The 21,989-nt window shown below is 45.5% G+C and overlaps 1 protein-coding gene across 1 annotated transcript in view; it reads left to right on the top strand.

The window, feature by feature from the left end:
- myo16 (myosin XVI) overlaps window positions 1–21,989 on the top strand; it is an 875,686-nt gene that overhangs the window by 537,434 nt on the left and 316,263 nt on the right. Inside the window, exon 22 of the mRNA XM_072476270.1 lies at window positions 20,614–20,766. Coding sequence (XP_072332371.1) covers window positions 20,614–20,766 — 153 coding nt within the window. The remainder of the gene's footprint in view (window positions 1–20,613; window positions 20,767–21,989) is intronic.

Raw genomic sequence — 21,989 nt, 5'->3', positions numbered from 1 at the left:
GGACACCACCGCAGTCCCATAGGTGGTGAGCCCAGCCCCACAACCCATTCCCCCAGTCACCGCAATGGCCCCCAGCCTTGGCAGAGCTCCCCCCACCCCAGCCAGTGTCAGGACAGGCAGCCCACGGCCACATTTGAATGTCCTACCTCCCCCCCCCACCTCATTGTCCACGATGCCTGTTTCCCGATTTTTATAAACATATATGAACTTTGCCATTGGGAATATCCCCCAGTGAAGGCATCGCGAAGGGCCGACAGAATACCGGGCCATGCCCACTAATGGTATTCAAACAGCGTTTACTGTACTTGCGGAGTGGAACGCATTGATGCCGCTGTCGAGGCACTGGAGAATTGTGATTTGGCGTGAACCCGGCGCCCGCAATGATTTCAGCGTCAAAACTGATTCTCCGCCTCATCGCCTTTTCCGATTTCAGCGTTGGCCGACGTAGAATCCCGCCCATTGTCTTTTGTTAGAGGAAAATAACATTGAGGTTATTTCACTGCCATTGGAAAATCCACTAATACTTCACAATTCAGTGTTTCAGAAAACACAACCTCTATAATTTTGATTGAATATTTTACACCCTGTTATCTGTGATGAGGTTGTTTTGCAGCATTCTGTAGGTATGTGAATACTTTTTGATTAATATTTTGCTGTATTTTTCCTCCAAAATTACTAATAGTTAATTTTTAACAGTAATGTTGACTAGCCCCCAATTAATTCAACATCTGCCACCAAAGTTCTGCTTAAAGATTTGCACTTCTTGTTATTCCCCAAATATTTAAAGGCATTCGAAGTATTGACCTCTGTCAACTTTGATCAACAAATAGCAGAATAAACATCAGGTTTCAGCAAATATTGGATCAGTAACATTAAACTATTAATGTACACTTTGGTGAAGATTTTTAGATATCAGTAAAACCGACAACATTGTGCAATTAGCTTGATTATTAAATCTAAACTGCACCCCAAGATGCCTCAACTTGCAGTACATTGAGAGCATTGATTCCATACCTATAGTATCCTACACTTGTATGAGAACAAGTTGGCGAAGTGAGGGGGCAACAAGATCATAGAATTTACAGTGCAGAAGTAGGCCATTCAGCCCATCGAGTCTGCACCGGCTCTTGGAAAGAGCACCCTACCCAAGGTCAACACCTCCACCCTATCCCCATAACCCAGTAACCCCACCCAACACTAAGGGCAATTTTGGACACTAAGGGCAATTTATCATGGCCAATCCACCTAACCTGCACATCTTTGGACTGTGGGAGGAAACCGGAGCACCCGGAGGAAATCCACGCACACACGGGGAGGATGTGCAGGCTCCGCACAGACAGTGACCCAAGCCGGAATCGAACCTGGGACCCTGGAGCTGTGAAGCAATTGTGCTATCCACAATGCTACCGTGCTGCCCAAGATGGCAGATCGATATAATATGGGAAGGGTTAAGTTATTCACTTAGTTGATAAGAATAGAAGAGCAGGATATTTATTTTAAAAGGTGTGAAACTTGCAAATATTGATGATTGAAGAGATTTGAGTGTGTTCGTGTAAGGAATGCAGAAAGTTATCATGCAGGTACATCAAGCAGTTAGGACGGAAAATGGATTGTTGGCTTTTATCGCAAGAGGATTGGAGTGAAGGAATAAAGACGTCTTGCTACAATTGTGCAGGGCTGCATTGACACCACATCTGGAACACTATGTAAAGTTTCGATCGCTTGATTTAAGAAATAATATATTTGCATTGGAGGCAGTACAGCGAAGGTTCACTAATTTGGTCCTTGGGATAAAGTGGTTGTCGTATGATGAGAGCGGCGTGCAGGGGCTGCCGGTAGGTGAGTATTTGAGTTTAAAACACTTACCTTGCAGGAGCATAGAACATAGAACATTACAGCGCAGTACAGGCACTTCGGCCCTCGATGTTGCACCGACCTGTGAAAGCACTTAGAATTTCAGCGGGAGCGGCGTGCAGGGGCTGCCGGTAGGTGAGTATTTGAGTTTAAAACACTAACCTGGTCCCGTTTCTGTTCTTCTTTTCTGTTTTATTTTTTATTTTATTTTTTTAAGGCGGGAACCGGAAGTTCGACCCGGAGGTTCGACCCGCGGACTTCTGGGAAGGTTCCCCCCCCCCCCACCAATAAATTCTGGTGGAGAGGAAACGCGAGACACTACACGTGTAGTGTCTCCCACCCGCCCTCCTCCTCTAACCTAATAATAAGACCCATTGGTGTGAGGTAAGTGCCATATTATATTATTACTTTTTTTTTTTTTTTTTTAATTTATTTATTAACCAGATCTTAGTTGGAAGTTAGAGGGATGGCAGGGAAGGGAGTGCAATGTTCCTCCTGCAGGATGTTTGAGGTGAGGGATGCCGTTAGTGTCCCTGCTGATTTTACCTGCAGGAAGTGCTGCCATCTCCAGCTCCTCCAAGACCGAGTTAGGGAACTGGAGCTGGAGTTGGATGAACTTCGGATCATTTGGAAGGCAGAGGGGGTCATAGATAGCAGCTTCAGGGAATTAGTTACACCAAAGATTGGAGATAGATGGGTAACTGTAAGAGGGACTGGGAAGAAGCAGTCAGTGCAGGGATCCCCTGCGGTCGTTCCCCTGAGTAACAAGTATACCGCTTTGGATACTTGTGGGGAGGGACTTACCAGGGGTAAGCCATGGGGTACGGGCCTCTGGCACGGAGTCTGTCCCTGTTGCTCAGAAGGGAAGGGGGGAGAGGAGCAGAGCATTAGTAATTGGGGACTCGATAGTCAGGGGCACAGATAGGAGATTTTGTGGGAGCGAGAGAGACTCACGTTTGGTATGTTGCCTCCCAGGTGCAAGGGTACGTGATGTCTCGGATCGTGTTTTCCGGGTCCTTAAGGGGGAGGGGGAGCAGCCCCAAGTCGTGGTCCACATTGGCACTAACGACATAGGTAGGAAAGGGAACAAGGATGTCAGGCAGGCTTTCAGGGAGCTAGGATGGAAGCTCAGAACGAGAACAAACAGAGTTGTTATCTCTGGGTTGTTGCCCGTGCCACGTGATAATGAGATGAGGAATAGGGAGAGAGAGCAATTAAACACGTGGCTACTGGGATGGTGCAGGCGGGAGGGATTCCGATTTCTGGATAACTGGGGCTCTTTCTGGGGAAGGTGGGACCTCTACAGTCTACATCTGATCCTGAGGGGCACAAATATCCTGGGGGGGAGATTTGTTAGTGCTCTTTGGGGGGGATTGAACTAATGCAGCAGGGGCATGGGAACCTGGATTGTAGTTTTATGGTATGGGAGAATGAGAGTATAGAGGTCAGGAGCACAGATTTGACTTCGCAGGAGGGGGCCAGTGTTCAGGTAGGTGGTTTGAAGCGTGTCTACTTCAATGCCAGGAGTATACGAAATAAGATAGGGGAACTGGCAGCATGGATTGGTACCTGGGACTTCGATGTTGTGGCCATTTCGGAGACATGGATAGAGCAGGGACAGGAATGGATGTTGCAGGTTCCGGGGTTTAGGTGTTTTAGTAAGCTCAGAGAAGGAGGCAAAAGAGGGGGAGGTGTGGTGCTGCTAGTCAAGAACAGTATTACGGTGGCGGAGAGGATGCTAGATGGGGACTCTTCTTCCGAGGTAGTATGGGCTGAGGTTAGAAACAGGAAAGGAGAGGTCACCCTGTTGGGAGTTTTCTACAGGCCTCCAAATAGTTCTAGGGATGTAGAGGAAAGGATGGCGAAGATGATTCTGGATAAGAGCGAAAATAACAGGGTAGTTATTATGGGAGACTTTAACTTTCCAAATATTGACTGGAAAAGAGATAGTTCGAGTACATTAGATGGGTCGTTTTTTGTACAATGTGTGCAGGAGGGTTTCCTGACACAATATGTTGACAGGCCAACAAGAGGCGAGGCCACTTTGGATTTGGTTTTGGGTAATGAACCAGGCCAGGTGTTAGATTTGGAGGTAGGTGAGCACTTTGGGGACAGTGACCACAATTCGGTGAAGTTTACGTTAATGATGGAAAGGGATAAGTATACCCCGCAGGGCAAGAGTTATAGCTGAGGGAAGGGCAATTATGATGCCATTAGACATGACTTGGGGGGTGGTAGGTTGGAGAAGTAGGCTGCAAGTGTTGGGCACACTGGATATGTGGAGTTTGTTCAAGGAACAGCTACTGCGTGCTCTTGATAAGTACGTACCGGTCAGGCAGGGAGGAAGGCGTCGAGCGAGGGAACCATGGTTTACCAAAGAAGTGGAATCTCTTGTTAAGAGGAAGAGGGAGGCCTATGTGAAGATGAGGTGTGAAGTTTCAGTTGGGGCGCTTGATAGTTACAAGGTAGCGAGGAAGGATCTAAAAAGAGAGCTAAGACGAGCAAGGAGGGGACATGAGAAGTATTTGGCAGGTAGGATCAAGGAAAACCCAAAAGCTTTCTATAGGTATGTCAGGAATAAAAGAATGACTAGGGTAAGAGTAGGGCCAGTCAAGGACAGGGATGGGAAGTTGTGTGTGGAGTCTAAAGAGATAGGCGAGATACTAAATTAATATTTTTCGTCAGTATTCACTCAGGAAAAAGAGAATGTTGTGGAGGAGAATGCTGAGACCCAGGCTATTAGAATAGATGGCATTGAGGTACGTAGGGAAGAGGTGTTGGCAATTCTGGACAGGCTGAAAATAGATAAGTCCCCGGGGCCTGATGGGATTCATCCTAGGATTCTCTGGGAAGCCAGGGAAGAGATTGCTGAGCCTTTGGCTTTGATTTTTATGTCATCATTGGCGACAGGAATAGCACCAGAGGACTGTAGGATAGCAAATGTGGTCCCTTTGTTCAAGAAGGGGAGCAGAGACAACCCCGGCAACTCTTGACCGGTGAGCCTCACGTCTGTTGTGGGTGAAGTCTTGGAGGGGATTATAAGAGACAAGATTTATAATCATCTAGATGGGAATAATATGATCCGGGATAGTCAGCATGGCTTTGTGAAGGGTAGGTCATGCCTCACAAACCTTATCGAGTTCTTTGAGAAGGTGACTGAACAGGTAGACGAGGGTAGAGCAGTTGATGTAGTGTATATGGATTTGAGTAAAGCGTTTGATAAGGTTCCCCACGGTAGGCTATTGCAGAAAATACGGAGGCTGGGGATTGAGGGTGATTTAGAGATGTGGATCAGAAATTGGCTAGCTGAAAGAAGACAGAGGGTGGTGGTTGATGGGAAATGTTCAGAATGGAGTTCAGTTACAAGCGGCGTACCACAAGGATCTGTTCTGGGGCCGTTGCTGTTTGTCATTTTTATCAATGACCTAGAGGAGGGCGCAGAAGGGTGGGTGAGTAAATTTGCAGGCAACACTAAAGTCGGTGGTGTTGTCGATAGTGTGGAAGGATGTAGCAGGTTACAGAGGGATATAGATAAGCTGCAGAGCTGGGCTGAGAGGTGGCAAATGGAGTTTAATGTAGAGAAGTGTGAGGTGATTCACTTTGGAAGGAATAACAGGAATGAGGAATATTTGGCTAATGGTAAAATTCTTGGAAGTGTGGATGAGCAGAGGGATCTCGGTGTCCATGTACATAGATCCCTGAAAGTTGCCACCCAGGTTGATAGGGTTGTGAAGAAGGCCTATGGAGTTTTGGCCTTTATTGGTAGAGGGATTGAGTTCCGGAGTCATGAGGTCATTGTTGTATTGAATAGCGGAGGAGACTAAATGGGTCATTGTATTGAATAGCAGAGCAGACTAAATGGGCCATTGTCGTATTGAATTGCGGAACAGACTAAATGGGCCATTTTCTTTTCGAATGGCAGAACAGACTAAATGGGCCATTGTCGTGTTGAATGGCGGACAGAGTAAATAGGCCATTGTTGTATTGAATGGCCGACAGAGTATATGGGCAATTGTTGTATTGAATGGCGGAACAGACTAAATGGGCCATTGTCGTATTGAATGGCGGAACAGACTAAATGGGCCATTGTCGTATTGAATAGCGGAGCAGAATAAATGGGCCATAGTCGTATTGAATGGCGGAGCAGACTAAATGGGCCATTGTCGTATTGAATAGCGGAGCAGAATAAATGGGCCATTATTGTATTGAAAGGCGGAACAGACTAAATGGGCCATTGTCGTATTGAATAGCGGAGCAGACTAAATGGGTCATTGTCATATTGAATAGCGGAGCAGACTAAATGGGCCATTGTTGTATTGAATGGCGGAACAGACTAAATGGGCCATTGTCGTATTGAATAGCGGAGCAGACTAAATGGGTCATTGTCATATTGGATAGCGGAGCAGACTAAATGGGTCATTGTCATATTGAATGGCGGAACAGACTAAATGAGCCATTGTCGTATTGAATAGCGGAGCACACTAAATGGGCCATTGTCATATTGAATGGTGGAGCAGACTAAATGGGCCATTGTTGTATTGAATAGCAGAGCAGACTAAATAGGCCATTGTCGTATTGAATGGCGGAGCAGACTAAATGGTCAATTGTTGTATTGAATGGCGGAACAGACTAAATGAGCCATTGTATTGAATGGCGGAACAGACTAAATTGGCCATTGTCGTATTGAATAGCGGAGCTGACTAAATGGGCCATTGTCGTATTGAATTGTGGAACAGACTAAATGGGCCATTGTTGTATTGAATAGCGGAGCAGACTAAATGGGCCATTGTTGTATTGAATGGCGGAACAGACTAAATGGGCCATTGTCGTATTCAATAGCGGAACAGACTAAATGGGCCATTGTCATATTGAATAGTGGAGCAGACTAAATGGGCCATTGTTGTATTGAATGGCGGAACAGACTAAATGGGCTATTGTCGCATTGAAAGGCGGAGCAGACTAAATGGGCCATTGTCGTATTGAATGGTGGAGCAGACTAAATGGGCCATTGTTGTATAGAATAGCGGAGCAGACTAAATGGACCATTGTTGCATAGAATGGTGGAGCATACTAAATGGGCCTTTGTCGTATTGAATGGCGGAGCAGACTATATGGGCCATTGTTGTCTTGAATGGCGGAACAGACTAAATGGGCTATTGTCGCATTGAAAGGCGGAGCAGACTAAATGGGCCATTGTTGTATTGAATGGCAGAACAGACTAAATGGGCCATTGTCGTATTGAATGGCGGAACAGACTAAATGGGCCATTGTCGTATTGAATGGCTGAACAGACTAAATGGGCCATTCTCGTATTGAATAGCGGAGCAGAATAAATGGGCCATTGTTGTATTGAATAGCGGAGCAGACTAAATGGGCCATTGCTGTATTGAATGGCGGAGCAGACTAAATTGGCCATTGTTGTATTGAATAGTGGAGCAGACTAAATGGGTCATTGTCGAATTGAATAGCAGAGCATACTAAATGGGTCATTGTTGTATTGAATAGCGGAGGAGACTAAATGGGTCATTGTATTGAATAGCAGAGCAGACTAAATGGGCCATTGTCGTATTGAATGGCGTAGCAGACTAAATGGGCGATTGTCGTATTGAATAGCGGCGCAGTCTAAATGGGTCATTGTCGTTTTGAATGGCGGAGCAGACTAAATGGGTCATTGTCGTATTGAATGGCGGAGCAGACGAAATGGACCATTGTCGTATTGAATGGCGGAGCAGACCAAATGGGCCTTTGTTGTATTGAATGGCGGAACAGACTAAATGGGCCATTTTCTTTTCGATGGCAGAACAGACTAAATGGGACATTGTCGTATTGAATGGCGGAGCAGACTAAATGGGCCATTGTCATATTGAATGGCGGAACAGACTAAATGAGCCATTGTCGTATTGAATAGCGGAGCACACTAAATGGGCCATTGTCATATTGAATGGTGGAGCAGACTAAATGGGCCATTGTTGTATTGAATAGCGGAGCACACTAAATGGGCCATTGTCATATTGAATGGTGGAGCAGACTAAATAGGCCATTGTCGTATTGAATGGCGGAGCAGATTAAATGGGCCATTGTCGTATTGAATTGTGGAACAGACTAAATGGTCAATTGTTGTATTGAATGGCGGAACAGACTAAATGGGCCATTGTTGTATTGAATAGCGGAGCAGACTAAATGGGCCATTGTTGTATTGAATGGCGGAACAGACTAAATGGGCCATTGTCGTATTTAATAGCGGAACAGACTAAATGGGCCATTGTCATATTGAATAGTGGAGCAGACTAAATGGGCCATTGTTGTATTGAATGGCGGAACAGACTAAATGGGCCATTGTCGCATTGAAAGGCGGAGCAGACTAAATGGGTCATTGTCGTATTGAATGGCGGAACAGACTAAATGGGCCATTGTCGTATTGAATAGTGGAGCAGACTAAATGGGTCATTGTCGTATTGAATGGCGGAACAGACTAAATGGGCCATTGTCGTATTGAATGGTGGAGCAGACTAAATGGGCCATTGTTGTATTGAATGGCAGAACAGACTAAATGGGCCATTGTCTTATCGAATGGCGGAGCAGACTAAATGGGCCATTGTCGTATTGAATGGCGGAGCAGACTAAATGGGCCATTGTCTTATCGAATGGCGGAACAGACTAAATGGGACATTGTCGTATTGAATGGCTGAACAGATTAAATGGGTCATTGTCGTATTGAATAGCGGAGCCGAATAAATGGGCCATTGTTGTCTTGAATGGCGGCACAGACTAAATGGGCCGTTGTCGTATTGAATAACAGAACAGACTAAATGAGCCATTGTCGTATTGAATGGCAGAGCAGACGAAATGAGCCATTGTCACATTGAATAGTGGAGCAGACTAAAGGGGCCATTGTTGTATTGAATGGCAGAGCAGACTAAATGGGCCATTGTCACATTGAATGGCGGAGCAGACTAAATGGGCCATTGTTGTATTGAATAGCAGAGCAGACTAAATGGGCCATTGTCGTATTGAATGGCGGAGCAGACTAAATGGGACATTGTCGTATTGAATGGTGGAGCAGACTAAATGGGCCATTGTCGTATTGAATGGCGGAACAGACAAAATGGGCCATTGTTGTATTGAATGGCGGAACAGACTAAGTGGGCCATAGTCGTATTGAATGGCGGAACAGACTAAATGGGCCATTGTCGTATTGAATAGCGGAACAGACTTAATGGGCCATTGTCGTATTGAATGGCAGAGCAGACTAAATGGGCCATTGCCATATTGAATGGCAGTACAGACTAAATGGGCCATTGTCGTATTGAATGGTGGAGCAGACTAAATGGGCCATTGTCGTATTGAATGGCGGAACAGACAAAATGGGCCATTGTTGTATTGAATGGCGGAACAGACTAAGTGGGCCATAGTCGTATTGAATGGCGGAGCAGACTAAATGGGACATTGTCGTATTGAATGGTGGAGCAGACTAAATGGGCCATTGTCGTATTGAATGGCGGAACAGACAAAATGGGCCATTGTTGTATTGAATGGCGGAACAGACTAAGTGGGCCATAGTCGTATTGAATGGCGGAACAGACTAAATGGGCCATTGTCGTATTGAATAGCGGAACAGACTTAATGGGCCATTGTCGTATTGAATGGCGAAGCAGACGAAATGGGCCATTGTCATATTGAATGGTGGAGCAGACTAAATGGGCCATTGTCGTATTGAATGGCGGAACAGACTTAATGGGCCATTGTCGTATTGAATGGCGGAACAGACTACATGGGCCATTGTCGTATTGAATGGCGGAACAGACCAAATGGGCCTTTGTTGTATTGAATGGCGGAACTGACTAAATGGGCCATTTTCTTTTCAAATGGCAGAACAGACTAAATGGGACATTGTCGTATTGAATGGCGGAGCAGACTAAATGGGCCATTGTCATATTGAATGGCGGAACAGACTAAATGAGCCATTGTCGTATTGAATAGCGGAGCACACTAAATGGGCCATTGTCATATTGAATGGTGGAGCAGACTAAATGGGCCATTGTTGTATTGAATAGCAGAGAAGACTAAATAGGCCATTGTCGTATTGAATGGCGGAGCAGATTAAATGGGCCGTTGTCGTATTGAATTGTGGAACAGACGAAATGGTCAATTGTTGTATTGAATGGCGGAACAGACTAAATGAGCCATTGTATTGAATGGCGGAACAGACTAAATTGGCCATTGTCGTATTGAATAGCGGAGCTGACTAAATGGGCCATTGTCGTATTGAATTGTGGAACAGACTAAATGGGCCATTGTTGTATTGAATAGCGGAGCAGACTAAATGGGCCATTGTTGTATTGAATGGCGGAACAGACTAAATGGGCCATTGTCGTATTTAATAGCGGAACAGACTAAATGGGCCATTGTCATATTGAATAGTGGAGCAGACTAAATGGGCCATTGTTGTATTGAATGGCGGAACAGACTAAATGGGCCATTGTCGCATTGAAAGGCGGAGCAGACTAAATGGGCCATTGTCGTATTGAATGGTGGAGCAGACTAAATGGGCCATTGTTGTATTGAATGGCAGAACAGACTAAATGGGCCATTGTCGTATTGAATGGTGGAGCAGACTAAATGGGCCATTGTTGTATTGAATGGCGGAACAGACTAAATGGACCATTGTCTTATCGAATGGCGGAACAGACTAAATGGGCCATTGTCGTATTGAATGGCTGAACAGACTAAATGGGCCATTCTCGTATTGAATAGCGGAGCAGAATAAATGGGCCATTGTTGTATTGAATAGCGGACCAGGCTAAGTGGGCCATTGTCTTATCGAATGGCGGAGCAGACTAAATGGGCCATTGTCGTATTGAATGGCGGAGCAGACTAAATGGGCCATTGTCTTATCGAATGGCGGAACAGACTAAATGGGACATTGTCGTATTGAATGGCTGAACAGACTAAATGGGTCATTGTCGTATTGAATAGCGGAGCCGAATAAATGGGCCATTGTTGTCTTGAATGGCGGCACAGACTAAATGGGCCGTTGTCGTATTGAATAACAGAACAGACTAAATGAGCCATTGTCGTATTGAATGGCAGAGCAGACGAAATGAGCCATTGTCACATTGAATAGTGGAGCAGACTAAAGGGGCCATTGTTGTATTGAATGGCAGAGCAGACTAAATGGGCCATTTTCACATTGAATGGCGGAGCAGACTAAATGGGCCATTGTCGTATTGAATGGCGGAGCAGACTATATGGGACATTGTCGTATTGAATGGTGGAGCAGACTAAATGGGCCATTGTCGTATTGAATGGCGGAACAGACTAAATGGGCCATTGTTGTATTGAATGGCGGAACAGACTAAATGGGCCATAGTCGTATTGAATGGCGGAACAGACTAAATGGGCCATTGTCGTATTGAATAGCGGAACAGACTTAATGGGCCATTGTCGTATTGAATGGCAGAGCAGACTAAATGGGCCATTGCCATATTGAATGGCAGTACAGACTAAATGGGCCATTGTCGTATTGAATGGCGAAGCAGACGAAATGGGCCATTGTCATATTGAATGGTGGAGCAGACTAAATGGGCCATTGTCGTATTGAATGGCGGAACAGACTACATGGGCCATTGTCGTATTGAATGGCGGAACAGACTAAATGGGCCATTGTCGTGTTGAATAGTGGAGCAGACTAAATGGGCCATTGCTGTATTGAATAGCGGAGCAGACTAAATGGGCCATTGTTGTATTGAATGGCGGAACAGACTAAATGGGCCATTGTCGTATTGAATGGCGGAACAGACTACATGGGCCATTGTCGTATTGAATGGCGGAACAGACTAAATGGGCCATTGTCGTGTTGAATAGTGGAGCAGACTAAATGGGCCATTGCTGTATTGAATAGCGGAGCAGACTAAATGGGCCATTGTTGTATTGAATGGTGGAACAGACTAAATGGGCCATTGTCATATTGAATGGTGGAGCAGACTAAATGGGCCATTGTCGTATTGAATGGTGGAACGGACTAAATGGGCCATTGTTGTATTGAATGGCGGAACAGACTAAATGGGCCATAGTCGTATTGAATGGCTGAACAGACTAAATGGGTCATTGTCGTATTGAATAGCGGAGCCGAATAAATGGGCCATTGTTGTCTTGAATGGCGGCACAGACTAAATGGGCCGTTGTCGTATTGAATAACAGAACAGACTAAATGAGCCATTGTCGTATTGAATGGCAGAGCAGACGAAATGAGCCATTGTCACATTGAATAGTGGAGCAGACTAAAGGGGCCATTGTTGTATTGAATGGCAGAGCAGACTAAATGGGCCATTGTCACATTGAATGGCGGAGCAGACTAAATGGGCCATTGTCGTATTGAATGGCGGAGCAGACTATATGGGACATTGTCGTATTGAATGGTGGAGCAGACTAAATGGGCCATTGTCGTATTGAATGGCGGAACAGACTAAATGGGCCATTGTTGTATTGAATGGCGGAACAGACTAAATGGGCCATAGTCGTATTGAATGGCGGAACAGACTAAATGGGCCATTGTCGTATTGAATAGCGGAACAGACTTAATGGGCCATTGTCGTATTGAATGGCAGAGCAGACTAAATGGGCCATTGCCATATTGAATGGCAGTACAGACTAAATGGGCCATTGTCGTATTGAATGGCGAAGCAGACGAAATGGGCCATTGTCATATTGAATGGTGGAGCAGACTAAATGGGCCATTGTCGTATTGAATGGCGGAACAGACTACATGGGCCATTGTCGTATTGAATGGCGGAACAGACTAAATGGGCCATTGTCGTGTTGAATAGTGGAGCAGACTAAATGGGCCATTGCTGTATTGAATAGCGGAGCAGACTAAATGGGCCATTGTTGTATTGAATGGCGGAACAGACTAAATGGGCCATTGTCGTATTGAATGGCGGAACAGACTACATGGGCCATTGTCGTATTGAATGGCGGAACAGACTAAATGGGCCATTGTCGTGTTGAATAGTGGAGCAGACTAAATGGGCCATTGCTGTATTGAATAGCGGAGCAGACTAAATGGGCCATTGTTGTATTGAATGGTGGAACAGACTAAATGGGCCATTGTCATATTGAATGGTGGAGCAGACTAAATGGGCCATTGTCGTATTGAATGGTGGAACGGACTAAATGGGCCATTGTTGTATTGAATGGCGGAACAGACTAAATGGGCCATAGTCGTATTGAATGGCGGAACAGACTAAATGGGCCATTGTCGTATTGAATGGCGGAGCAGACTAAATGGGCCATTGTTGTATTGAATAGCGGAGCAGACTAAATGGGCCATTGCTGTATTGAATGGCGGAACAGACTAAATGAGCCATTGTCATATTGAATAGTTGAGCAGACTAAATGGGCCATTGCTGTATTGAATAGCGGAGCAGACTAAATGGGCCATTGTTGTATTGAATGGCGGAACAGACTAAATGGGCCATAGTCGTATTGAATGGCGGAACAGACTAAATGGGCCATTGTCGTATTGAATGGCGGAGCAGACTAAATGGGCCATTGTTGTATTGAATAGCGGAGCAGACTAAATGGGCCATTGCTGTATTGAAAGGCGGAGCAGTCTAAATGGGCCATTGTCATATTCAATGGCGGAGCAGACTAAATGGGCCATTGCTGTATTGAAAGGCGGAGCAGTCTAAATGGGCCATTGTCATATTGAATAGTGGAGCAGAATAAATGGGCCATTGTTGTATAGAATGGTGGAGCAGACTAAATGGGCCATTGTCATATTGAATGGTGGAGCAGACTAAATGGGCCATTGTCGTATTGAATGGCGGAACAGACTAAATGGGCCATTGTCGTATTGAATGGCGGAACAGACTGAATGGGCCATTGTCGTGTTGAATAGTGGAGTAGACTAAATGGGCCATTGCTGTATTGAATAGCGGAGCAGACTAAATGGGCCATTGTTGTATTGAATGGCGAAGCAACTAAATGGGCCATTGTCATATTGAATGGTGGAGCAGACTAAATGGGCCATTGTCGTATTGAATGGCGGAACAGACTAAATGGGCCATTGTCGTGTTGAATAGTGGAGCAGACTAAATGGGCCATTGCTGTATTGAATAGCGGAGCAGACTAAATGGGCCATTGTCGTATTGAATGGCGGAACAGACTAAATGGGCCATTGTGTTGAATAGTGGAGCAGACTAAATGGGCCATTGCTGTATTGAATAGCGGAGCAGACTAAATGGGCCATTGTCGTATTGAATGGCTGAACAGACTAAATGGGCCATTGTCGTATTGAATGGCGGAACAGACTAAATGGGCCATTGTCGTATTGAATGGTGGAACAGACTAAATGGGCCATTGTCGTGTTGAATAGTGGAGCAGACTAAATGGGCCATTGCTGTATTGAATAGCGGAGCAGACTAAATGGGCCATTGTCGTATTCAGTAGCGGAGCAGATTAAATGGGCCATTGTTGTATTGAATGGCGGAACAGACTAAATGGGCCATTGTTGTATTGAATGGCAGAACAGACTAAATGGGCCAATGTCGTATTCAGTAGCGGAGCAGACTAAATGGGCCATTGTTGTATTGAATAGCGGAGCAGACTAAATGGGCCATTGTTGTATTGAATGGCGGAACAGACTAAATGGGCCATTGTCGTATTCAGTAGCGGAGCAGACTAAATAGGCCATTGCTGTATTGAAAGGCGGAGCAGACTAAATGGGCCATTGCTGTATTGAACAACGGAGCAGACTAAATGGGCCATTGTCGTATTGAATAGCGGAGCAGTCTAAATGAGCCATTGTCGTATTGAATGGCTGAAAAGACTAAATGGGCCATTGTCGTATTGAATGGCGGAACAGACTAAATGGGCCATTGTCGTATTGAATGGCGGAGCAGACTAAATGGGCCATTGTCGTATTGAATGGCTGAACAGACTAAATGGGCCATTGTCGTATTGAATGGCGGAACAGACTAAATGGGCCATTGTCGTATTGAATGGCGAAAGAGACTAAATGGGCCATTGTCGTATTGAATGGCGGAGCAGACTAAATGGGCCATTGTCGTATTGAATGGCTGAACAGACTAAATGGGCCATTGTCGTATTGAATGGCGGAACAGACTAAATGGGCCATTGTCGTATTGAATGGCGGAGCAGACTAAATGGGCCATTGTCGTATTGAATGGCGGAACAGACTAAATGGGCCATTGTCGTATTGAATGGCGGAGCAGACTAAATGGGCCATTGTCGTGTTGAATGGCGGAGCAGACTAAATGGGCCATTGTTGTATTGAATGGCGGGGCAAACTAAATGGGCCATTGTTGTATTGAATGGCGGAGCAGACTAAATGGGCCATTGTTGTATTGAATAGCGGAGCAGACCAAATGGGCCATTGCTGTATTGAAAGGCGGAGCAGTCTAAATGGGCCATTGTCATATTCAATGGCGGAGCAGACTAAATGGGCCATTGCTGTATTGAAAGGCGGAGCAGTCTAAATGGGCCATTGTCATATTGAATAGTGGAGCAGACTAAATGGGCCATTGTCGTATTGAATAGCGGAACAGACTAAATGGGCCATTGTCATATTGAATGGTGGAGCAGACTAAATGGGCCATTGTCATATTGAATGGTGGAGCAGACTAAATGGGCCATTGTCATATTGAATGGTGGAGCAGACTAAATGGGCCATTGTCGTATTGAATGGCAGAACAGACTAAATGGGCCATTGTCGTATTGAATGGCGGAACAGACTAAATGGGCCATTTTCGTATTGAATAGCGGAGCAGACTAAATGGGCCATTGTTGTATTGAATGGCGGAACAGACTAAATGGGCCATTGTCGTATTGAATGGCCAAGCAGACTAAATGGGCCATTGTCATATTGAATGGTGGAGCAGACTAAATGGGCCATTGTTGTATTGAATTGCGGAGCAGACTAAATGGGCCATTGTTGTATTGAATGGCGGAGCAGACTAAATGGGCCATTGTTGTATTGAATGGCGGAACAGACTAAATGGGCCATTGTTGTATTGAATGGCGGAACAGACTAAATGGGCCATTGTGTTGAATAGTGGAGCAGACTAAATGGGCCATTGCTGTATTGAATGGCAGAGCAGACGAAATGAGCCATTGTCATATTGAATAGTGGAGCAGACTAAATGGGCCATTGCTGTATTGAATAGTGGTGCAGACTAAATGGGCCATTGTCGTATTGAATGGCGGAGCAGACTAAATGGGCCATAGTCGTATTGAATGGCGCAACAGACTAAATGGGCCATTGTCGTATTGAATGGCGGAACAGACTAAATGGGCCATTGTCGTGTTGAATGGCGGAACAGACTAAATGGGCCATTGTGTTGAATAGTGGAGCAGACTAAATGGGCCATTGCTGTATTGAATAGCGGAACAGACTAAATGGGCCATTGTTGTATTGAATGGCGGAACAGACTAAATGGGCCATTGTCGTATTGAATGGCGGAACAGACTAAATGGGCCATTGTGTTGAATAGTGGAGCAGACTAAATGGGCCATTGCTGTATTGAATGGCAGAGCAGACGAAATGAGCCATTGTCATATTGAATAGTGGAGCAGACTAAATGGGCCATTGCTGTATTGAATAGCGGAGCAGTCTAAATGGGCCATTGTTGTATTGAATGGCGGAACAGACTAAATGGGCCATTGTCGTATTGAATGGCGGAACAGACTAAATGGGCCATTGTCGTGTTGAATAGTGGAGCAGTCTAAATGGGCCATTGTCGTATTGAATGGCGGAACAGACTAAATGGGCCATAGTCGTATTGAATGGCGGAACAGACTAAATGGGCCATTGTCGTATTGAATGGCGGAACAGACTAAATGGGCCATTGTTGTATTGAATGGCGGAACAGACTAAATGGGCCATAGTCGTATTGAATGGCGGAACAGACTAAATGGGCCATTGTTGTATTGAATGGCAGAACAGACTAAATGGGCCATAGTCGTATTGAATGGCGGAACAGACTAAATGGGCCATTGTTGTATTGAATGGCGGAACAGACTAAATGGGCCATAGTCGTATTGAATGGCGGAACAGACTAAATGGGCCATTGTCGTATTGAATGGCGGAACAGACTAAATGGGCCATTGTCGTATTGAATGGCGGAACAGACTAAATGGGCCATTGTCGTGTTGAATAGTGGAGCAGTCTAAATGGGCCATTGCTGTATTGAATAGCGGAGCAGACTAAATGGGCCATTGTTGTATTGAATAGTGGAACAGACTAAATGGGCCATTGTTGTATTGAATGGCGGAACAGACTAAATGGGCCATTGTTGTATTGAATGGCAGAACAGACTAGATGGGCCAATGTCGTATTCAGTAGCGGAGCAGACTAAATGGGCCATTGTTGTATTGAATAGCGGAGCAGACTAAATAGGCCATTGCTGTATTGAAAGGCGGAGCAGACTAAATGGGCCATTGCTGTATTGAACAACGGAGCAGACTAAATTGGCCATTGTCGTATTGAATAGCGGAGCAGTCTAAATGAGCCATTGTTGTATTGAATGGCGGAACAGACTAAATGGGCCATTGTTGTATTGAATAGCGGAGCAGACTAAATAGGCCATTGTTGTATTGAATGGCGTAGCAGACTAAATGAGCCATTGTTGTATTGAATAGCGGAGCAGACTAAATGGGCCATTGTTGTATTGAATGGCGGAGCAGACTAAATGGGCCATTGTTGTATTGAATGGCGGAACACACTAAATGGGCCATTGTTGTATTGAATGGCGGAACAGACTAAATGGGCCATTGTGTTGAATAGTGGAGCAGACTAAATGGGCCATTGCTGTATTGAATGGCAGAGCAGACGAAATGAGCATTGTCATATTGAATAGTGGAGCAGACTAAATGGGCCATTGCTGTATTGAATAGTGGTGCAGACTAAATGGGCCATTGTCGTATTGAATGGCGGAACAGACTAAATGGGCCATTGTTGTATTGAATGGCGGAGCAGACTAAATGGGCCATAGTCGTATTGAATGGCGGAACAGACTAAATGGGCCATTGTCGTATTGAATGGCGGAACAGACTAAATGGGCCATTGTCGTGTTGAATGGCGGAACAGAGTAAATGGGCCATTGTGTTGAATAGTGGAGCAGACTAAATGGGCCATTGCTGTATTGAATAGCGGAACGGACTAAATGGGCCATTGTTGTATTGAATGGCGGAACAGACTAAATGGGCCATTGTTGTATTGAATGGCGGAACAGACTAAATGGGCCATTGTGTTGAATAGTGGAGCAGACTAAATGGGCCATTGCTGTATTGAATGGCAGAGCAGACGAAATGAGCCATTGTCATATTGAATAGTGGAGCAGACTAAATGGGCCATTGCTGTATTGAATAGCGGAGCAGTCTAAATGGGCCATTGTTGTATTGAATGGCGGAACAGACTATATGGGCCATTGTCGTATTGAATGGCGGAACAGACTAAATGGGCCATAGTCGTATTGAATGGCGGAACAGACTAAATGGGCCATTGTCGTATTGAATGGCGGAACAGACTAAATGGGCCATTGTCGTATTGAATGGCGGAACAGACTAAATGGGCCATTGTTGTATTGAATGGCGGAACAGACTAAATGGGCCATAGTCGTATTGAATGGCGGAACAGACTAAATGGGCCATTGTCGTATTGAATGGCGGAACAGACTAAATGGGCCATTGTCGTATTGAATGGCGGAACAGACTAAATGGGCCATTGTCGTGTTGAATAGTGGAGCAGTCTAAATGGGCCATTGCTGTATTGAATAGCGGAGCAGACTAAATGGGCCATTGTTGTATTGAATAGTGGAACAGACTAAATGGGCCATTGTTGTATTGAATGGCGGAGCAGACTAAATGGGCCATTGTTGTATTGAATGGCAGAACAGACTAAATGGGCCAATGTCGTATTCAGTAGCGGAGCAGACTAAATGGGCCATTGTTGTATTGAATAGCGGAGCAGACTAAATAGGCCATTGCTGTATTGAAAGGCGGAGCAGACTAAATGGGCCATTGCTGTATTGAACAACGGAGCAGACTAAATTGGCCATTGTCGTATTGAATAGCGGAGCAGTCTAAATGAGCCATTGTTGTATTGAATGGCGGAACAGACTAAATGGGCCATTGTTGTATTGAATAGCGGAGCAGACTAAATAGGCCATTGTTGTATTGAATGGCGTAGCAGACTAAATGGGCCATTGTCGTATTGAATGGCGGGGCAAACTAAATGGGCCATTGTCATATTGAATGGCGGAGCAGACTAAATGGGCCATTGTTGTATTGAATGGCGGAGCAGACTAAATGGGCCATTGTTGTATTGAATAGCGGAGCAGACTAAATGGGCCATTGTCGTATTCAATGGCGGAGCAGACTAAATGGGCCATTGCTGTATTGAAAGGCGGAGCAGTCTAAATGGGCCATTGTCATATTCAATGGCGGAGCAGACTAAATGGGCCATTGCTGTATTGAAAGGCGGAGCAGACTAAATGAGCCATTTTGTCCGCCCATGCTATTTCTTGTGTCCTTGTTGGAAACATATTGAAGGAATCTTGCCCACAGACACCTTAATTTGTGATGTCTACTCTGAGAAGACAAGGTTCTTTACAAGAATCACAAAGGCAGGCATGGAAATTGGAAAATAAAACGTTTTTTAAAGAATGGAGTAATATTTAATACAACAATGAAAAATGCTATAAAACTCAGCAGGTCTGCTACCATCTGTGAAGGGAGAAATAATGTTAACACTTAGAGTCCAATGTAACTTCTTCAGAACAGAAGAAGAGCCATTTTGAACTTTAAATGTGGGACGCAGATCCAGGCGCAACGGTTGAATTGTGCCCCAGCCCCAAATCAGGCTGCGCGACGGGCGTGAAACCTGCTCTGCCCTGCACAATCTGTGCATGCTCCAGCTCTGAATGGTCCTCACAAAAGTGGACCAGTCATAATAGCACCTGCGGGGGACGGGGGTCTCTCAGGCGCTTGGAGACTCCTGGGTGGTCGGGGACTGGGCAGGATGGCACCCTGGCACTCCCCCTTGTACCTGGGCACCATGACACTGCCACCAGGCACCTTGTCCTGCCATCAGCTCTCATTGCCCGGGTGGCAGGGGCATTGCAAAGATGCCAGGCTGGCAGTACCAGGGTGCCCAGGTGCCAGATTGGCGCTTCCATACATCAGGCCCGGGGGTTGCCTTGGCAGGTAGAGGGAGTGTTTCCCAGAACCTCACCAATGTTAGGGGATTAGGGAGGAATCAAAATAGAGGGGGGGATGCTGAGAGGTGGGGCGGGTGGGGAAGATCGAGCAGCCTTCCAAAATGGCGCCCTGATCTGCGAGGAGCCTTTCCTGCTGATGAGCTCAATTTCACAAAAAGTTGAGAAACGCCCAGAGGCCAAAGAAAATGGCAAAGTGCCGTTGGATGGCAGGGTGTTTCTCGATGCTGCAGCTGCTGCAAAACACCCCGCTCAACGCGCCATTTTAGCAAACTTTAAATTGATTCCGCTGAATTGTGTCCATTAGCTCTGTTTCTCTCTCCACAGATGCTGCCAGTCTTGCTAAATTTTATGGCATGTTTGTTTTTATTTCAGATTTCCAGTATTTTTCTTTTATTTTAGTGAGTAATATTCAGTATTTGGAAATAGTGATCAACTAAATACTAGCATTAGCTTGTCACTATTGTTACAAGCATCAATATACACTTGAAAAAAAAATGAAATGTGTGTTGTTGTCCCTCAGCTTTGTATCAACATGACTAACGAGAAGATCCATCAGTATATCCATGAGACACTCTTCCAACAGCACCAGGTGGAATGTATGCCAGGAGGTGTCCCCATGGAAACTGCCAACTCTCCTCGCAGCGACAATTCTATTCTGGACTTCTTTTTTCAGGTACACTTTGAATGCTTGCGTTGAGATTGTGAAATTATTATTTGCAGATGACCCTCACAAATACTACAAAAATAGAAAATATTAGATAATCTCAGCAGGCCTGACAGAATCTGTGGAGAGAGAAGGGGGCTAACGTTTCGAGTATGGATAACTCTTTGGCAAAGCTGGAGAGAACTGGAAATAGGGTCAGATTTATACGATTGTGGGGAGGGGGCATGGAGCACTGGGGATGGATAGCGGGCAAGTGATAGGGCTATTTACATTCCCTTTGTCTTTCTGTCCACGATATCTTTGTCAATATCTTTTACCTCACAAATGCGAATTTGGTTCAGTAAATTCATAAGCAATGTTTACTCATTATATCTGTCATGTGTCAAACCTACCTGTGGTAAGTGCTTTAACCATAATTCATTTCCTGTTGAATCATTTCCTTAAAATGTTTCCAATTAAGGGTCAACTTAGTGTGGCCAATCCAGCTACCCTGCACATCTTTGGGTGAGACCCACACAGACACGGGGAGAATGTGCAAACTCCACACGACCAGTGACCCGGATCCAGGTTTCGAACCCAGGTCCTCCCTTTGCACTGGGAGAAATTCCCTCCTCATCATCAAATAGATCCATGGATCATTTACGTCCACCTGAGAGAAGAGATGGGATCCTGTCAAAATATAATTATATATTTAAAGCTTGGGCAAGATTGAATAGGCCTCTCGTGAATTTTACGATGCTCGGAATGCCTCGCGAGTTCTAACAAGATCTAATGAGATCTCGCAAAACGTTGCAATCTGGATCTTGCCGTCACTGGGCGCAATCCAGATTTGCCTATTGATTTAGCCGTTAGCTTCACCTAAATATGTCCACGCCAAAGTATCCCAAGGCCCAGGATCAAACATCGGTGCCTGGGAGACCTCGCCATGGCATTGTTTCTGGTTTCCATAAACATGGACCAGCCGTAACAACACTTGGGGAGGTCTCCCAGGCGATTGGAGCTCCTCAGGTGCTCGGGCTCTGGGCAGGGTTGTACCCTGGCACCACCAAAGCTACCCGGGCACCTTAGCACTGCCATCTGGCACCTTGAAACTGCCACTCGGGCACCCTGGCAATGGCATTCTGGCATCCTGGCAGTGCCACTATGGCCCTGCCAGCGTCCCCAGGGTGCACTGCCAGGGGGGGGGTTTCTGGAGGCCGGGTTGGGGAAAGTCAAGATATTGAGGCGGCATT

The sequence above is a fragment of the Scyliorhinus torazame genome, chromosome 15, assembly GCF_047496885.1.
Source record: "Scyliorhinus torazame isolate Kashiwa2021f chromosome 15, sScyTor2.1, whole genome shotgun sequence".
NCBI classification, from domain to species: domain Eukaryota; kingdom Metazoa; phylum Chordata; class Chondrichthyes; order Carcharhiniformes; family Scyliorhinidae; genus Scyliorhinus; species Scyliorhinus torazame.
Note: the sequence above shows the minus strand (reverse complement) of the source record. Positions and strands in the feature narration are given on the sequence as shown.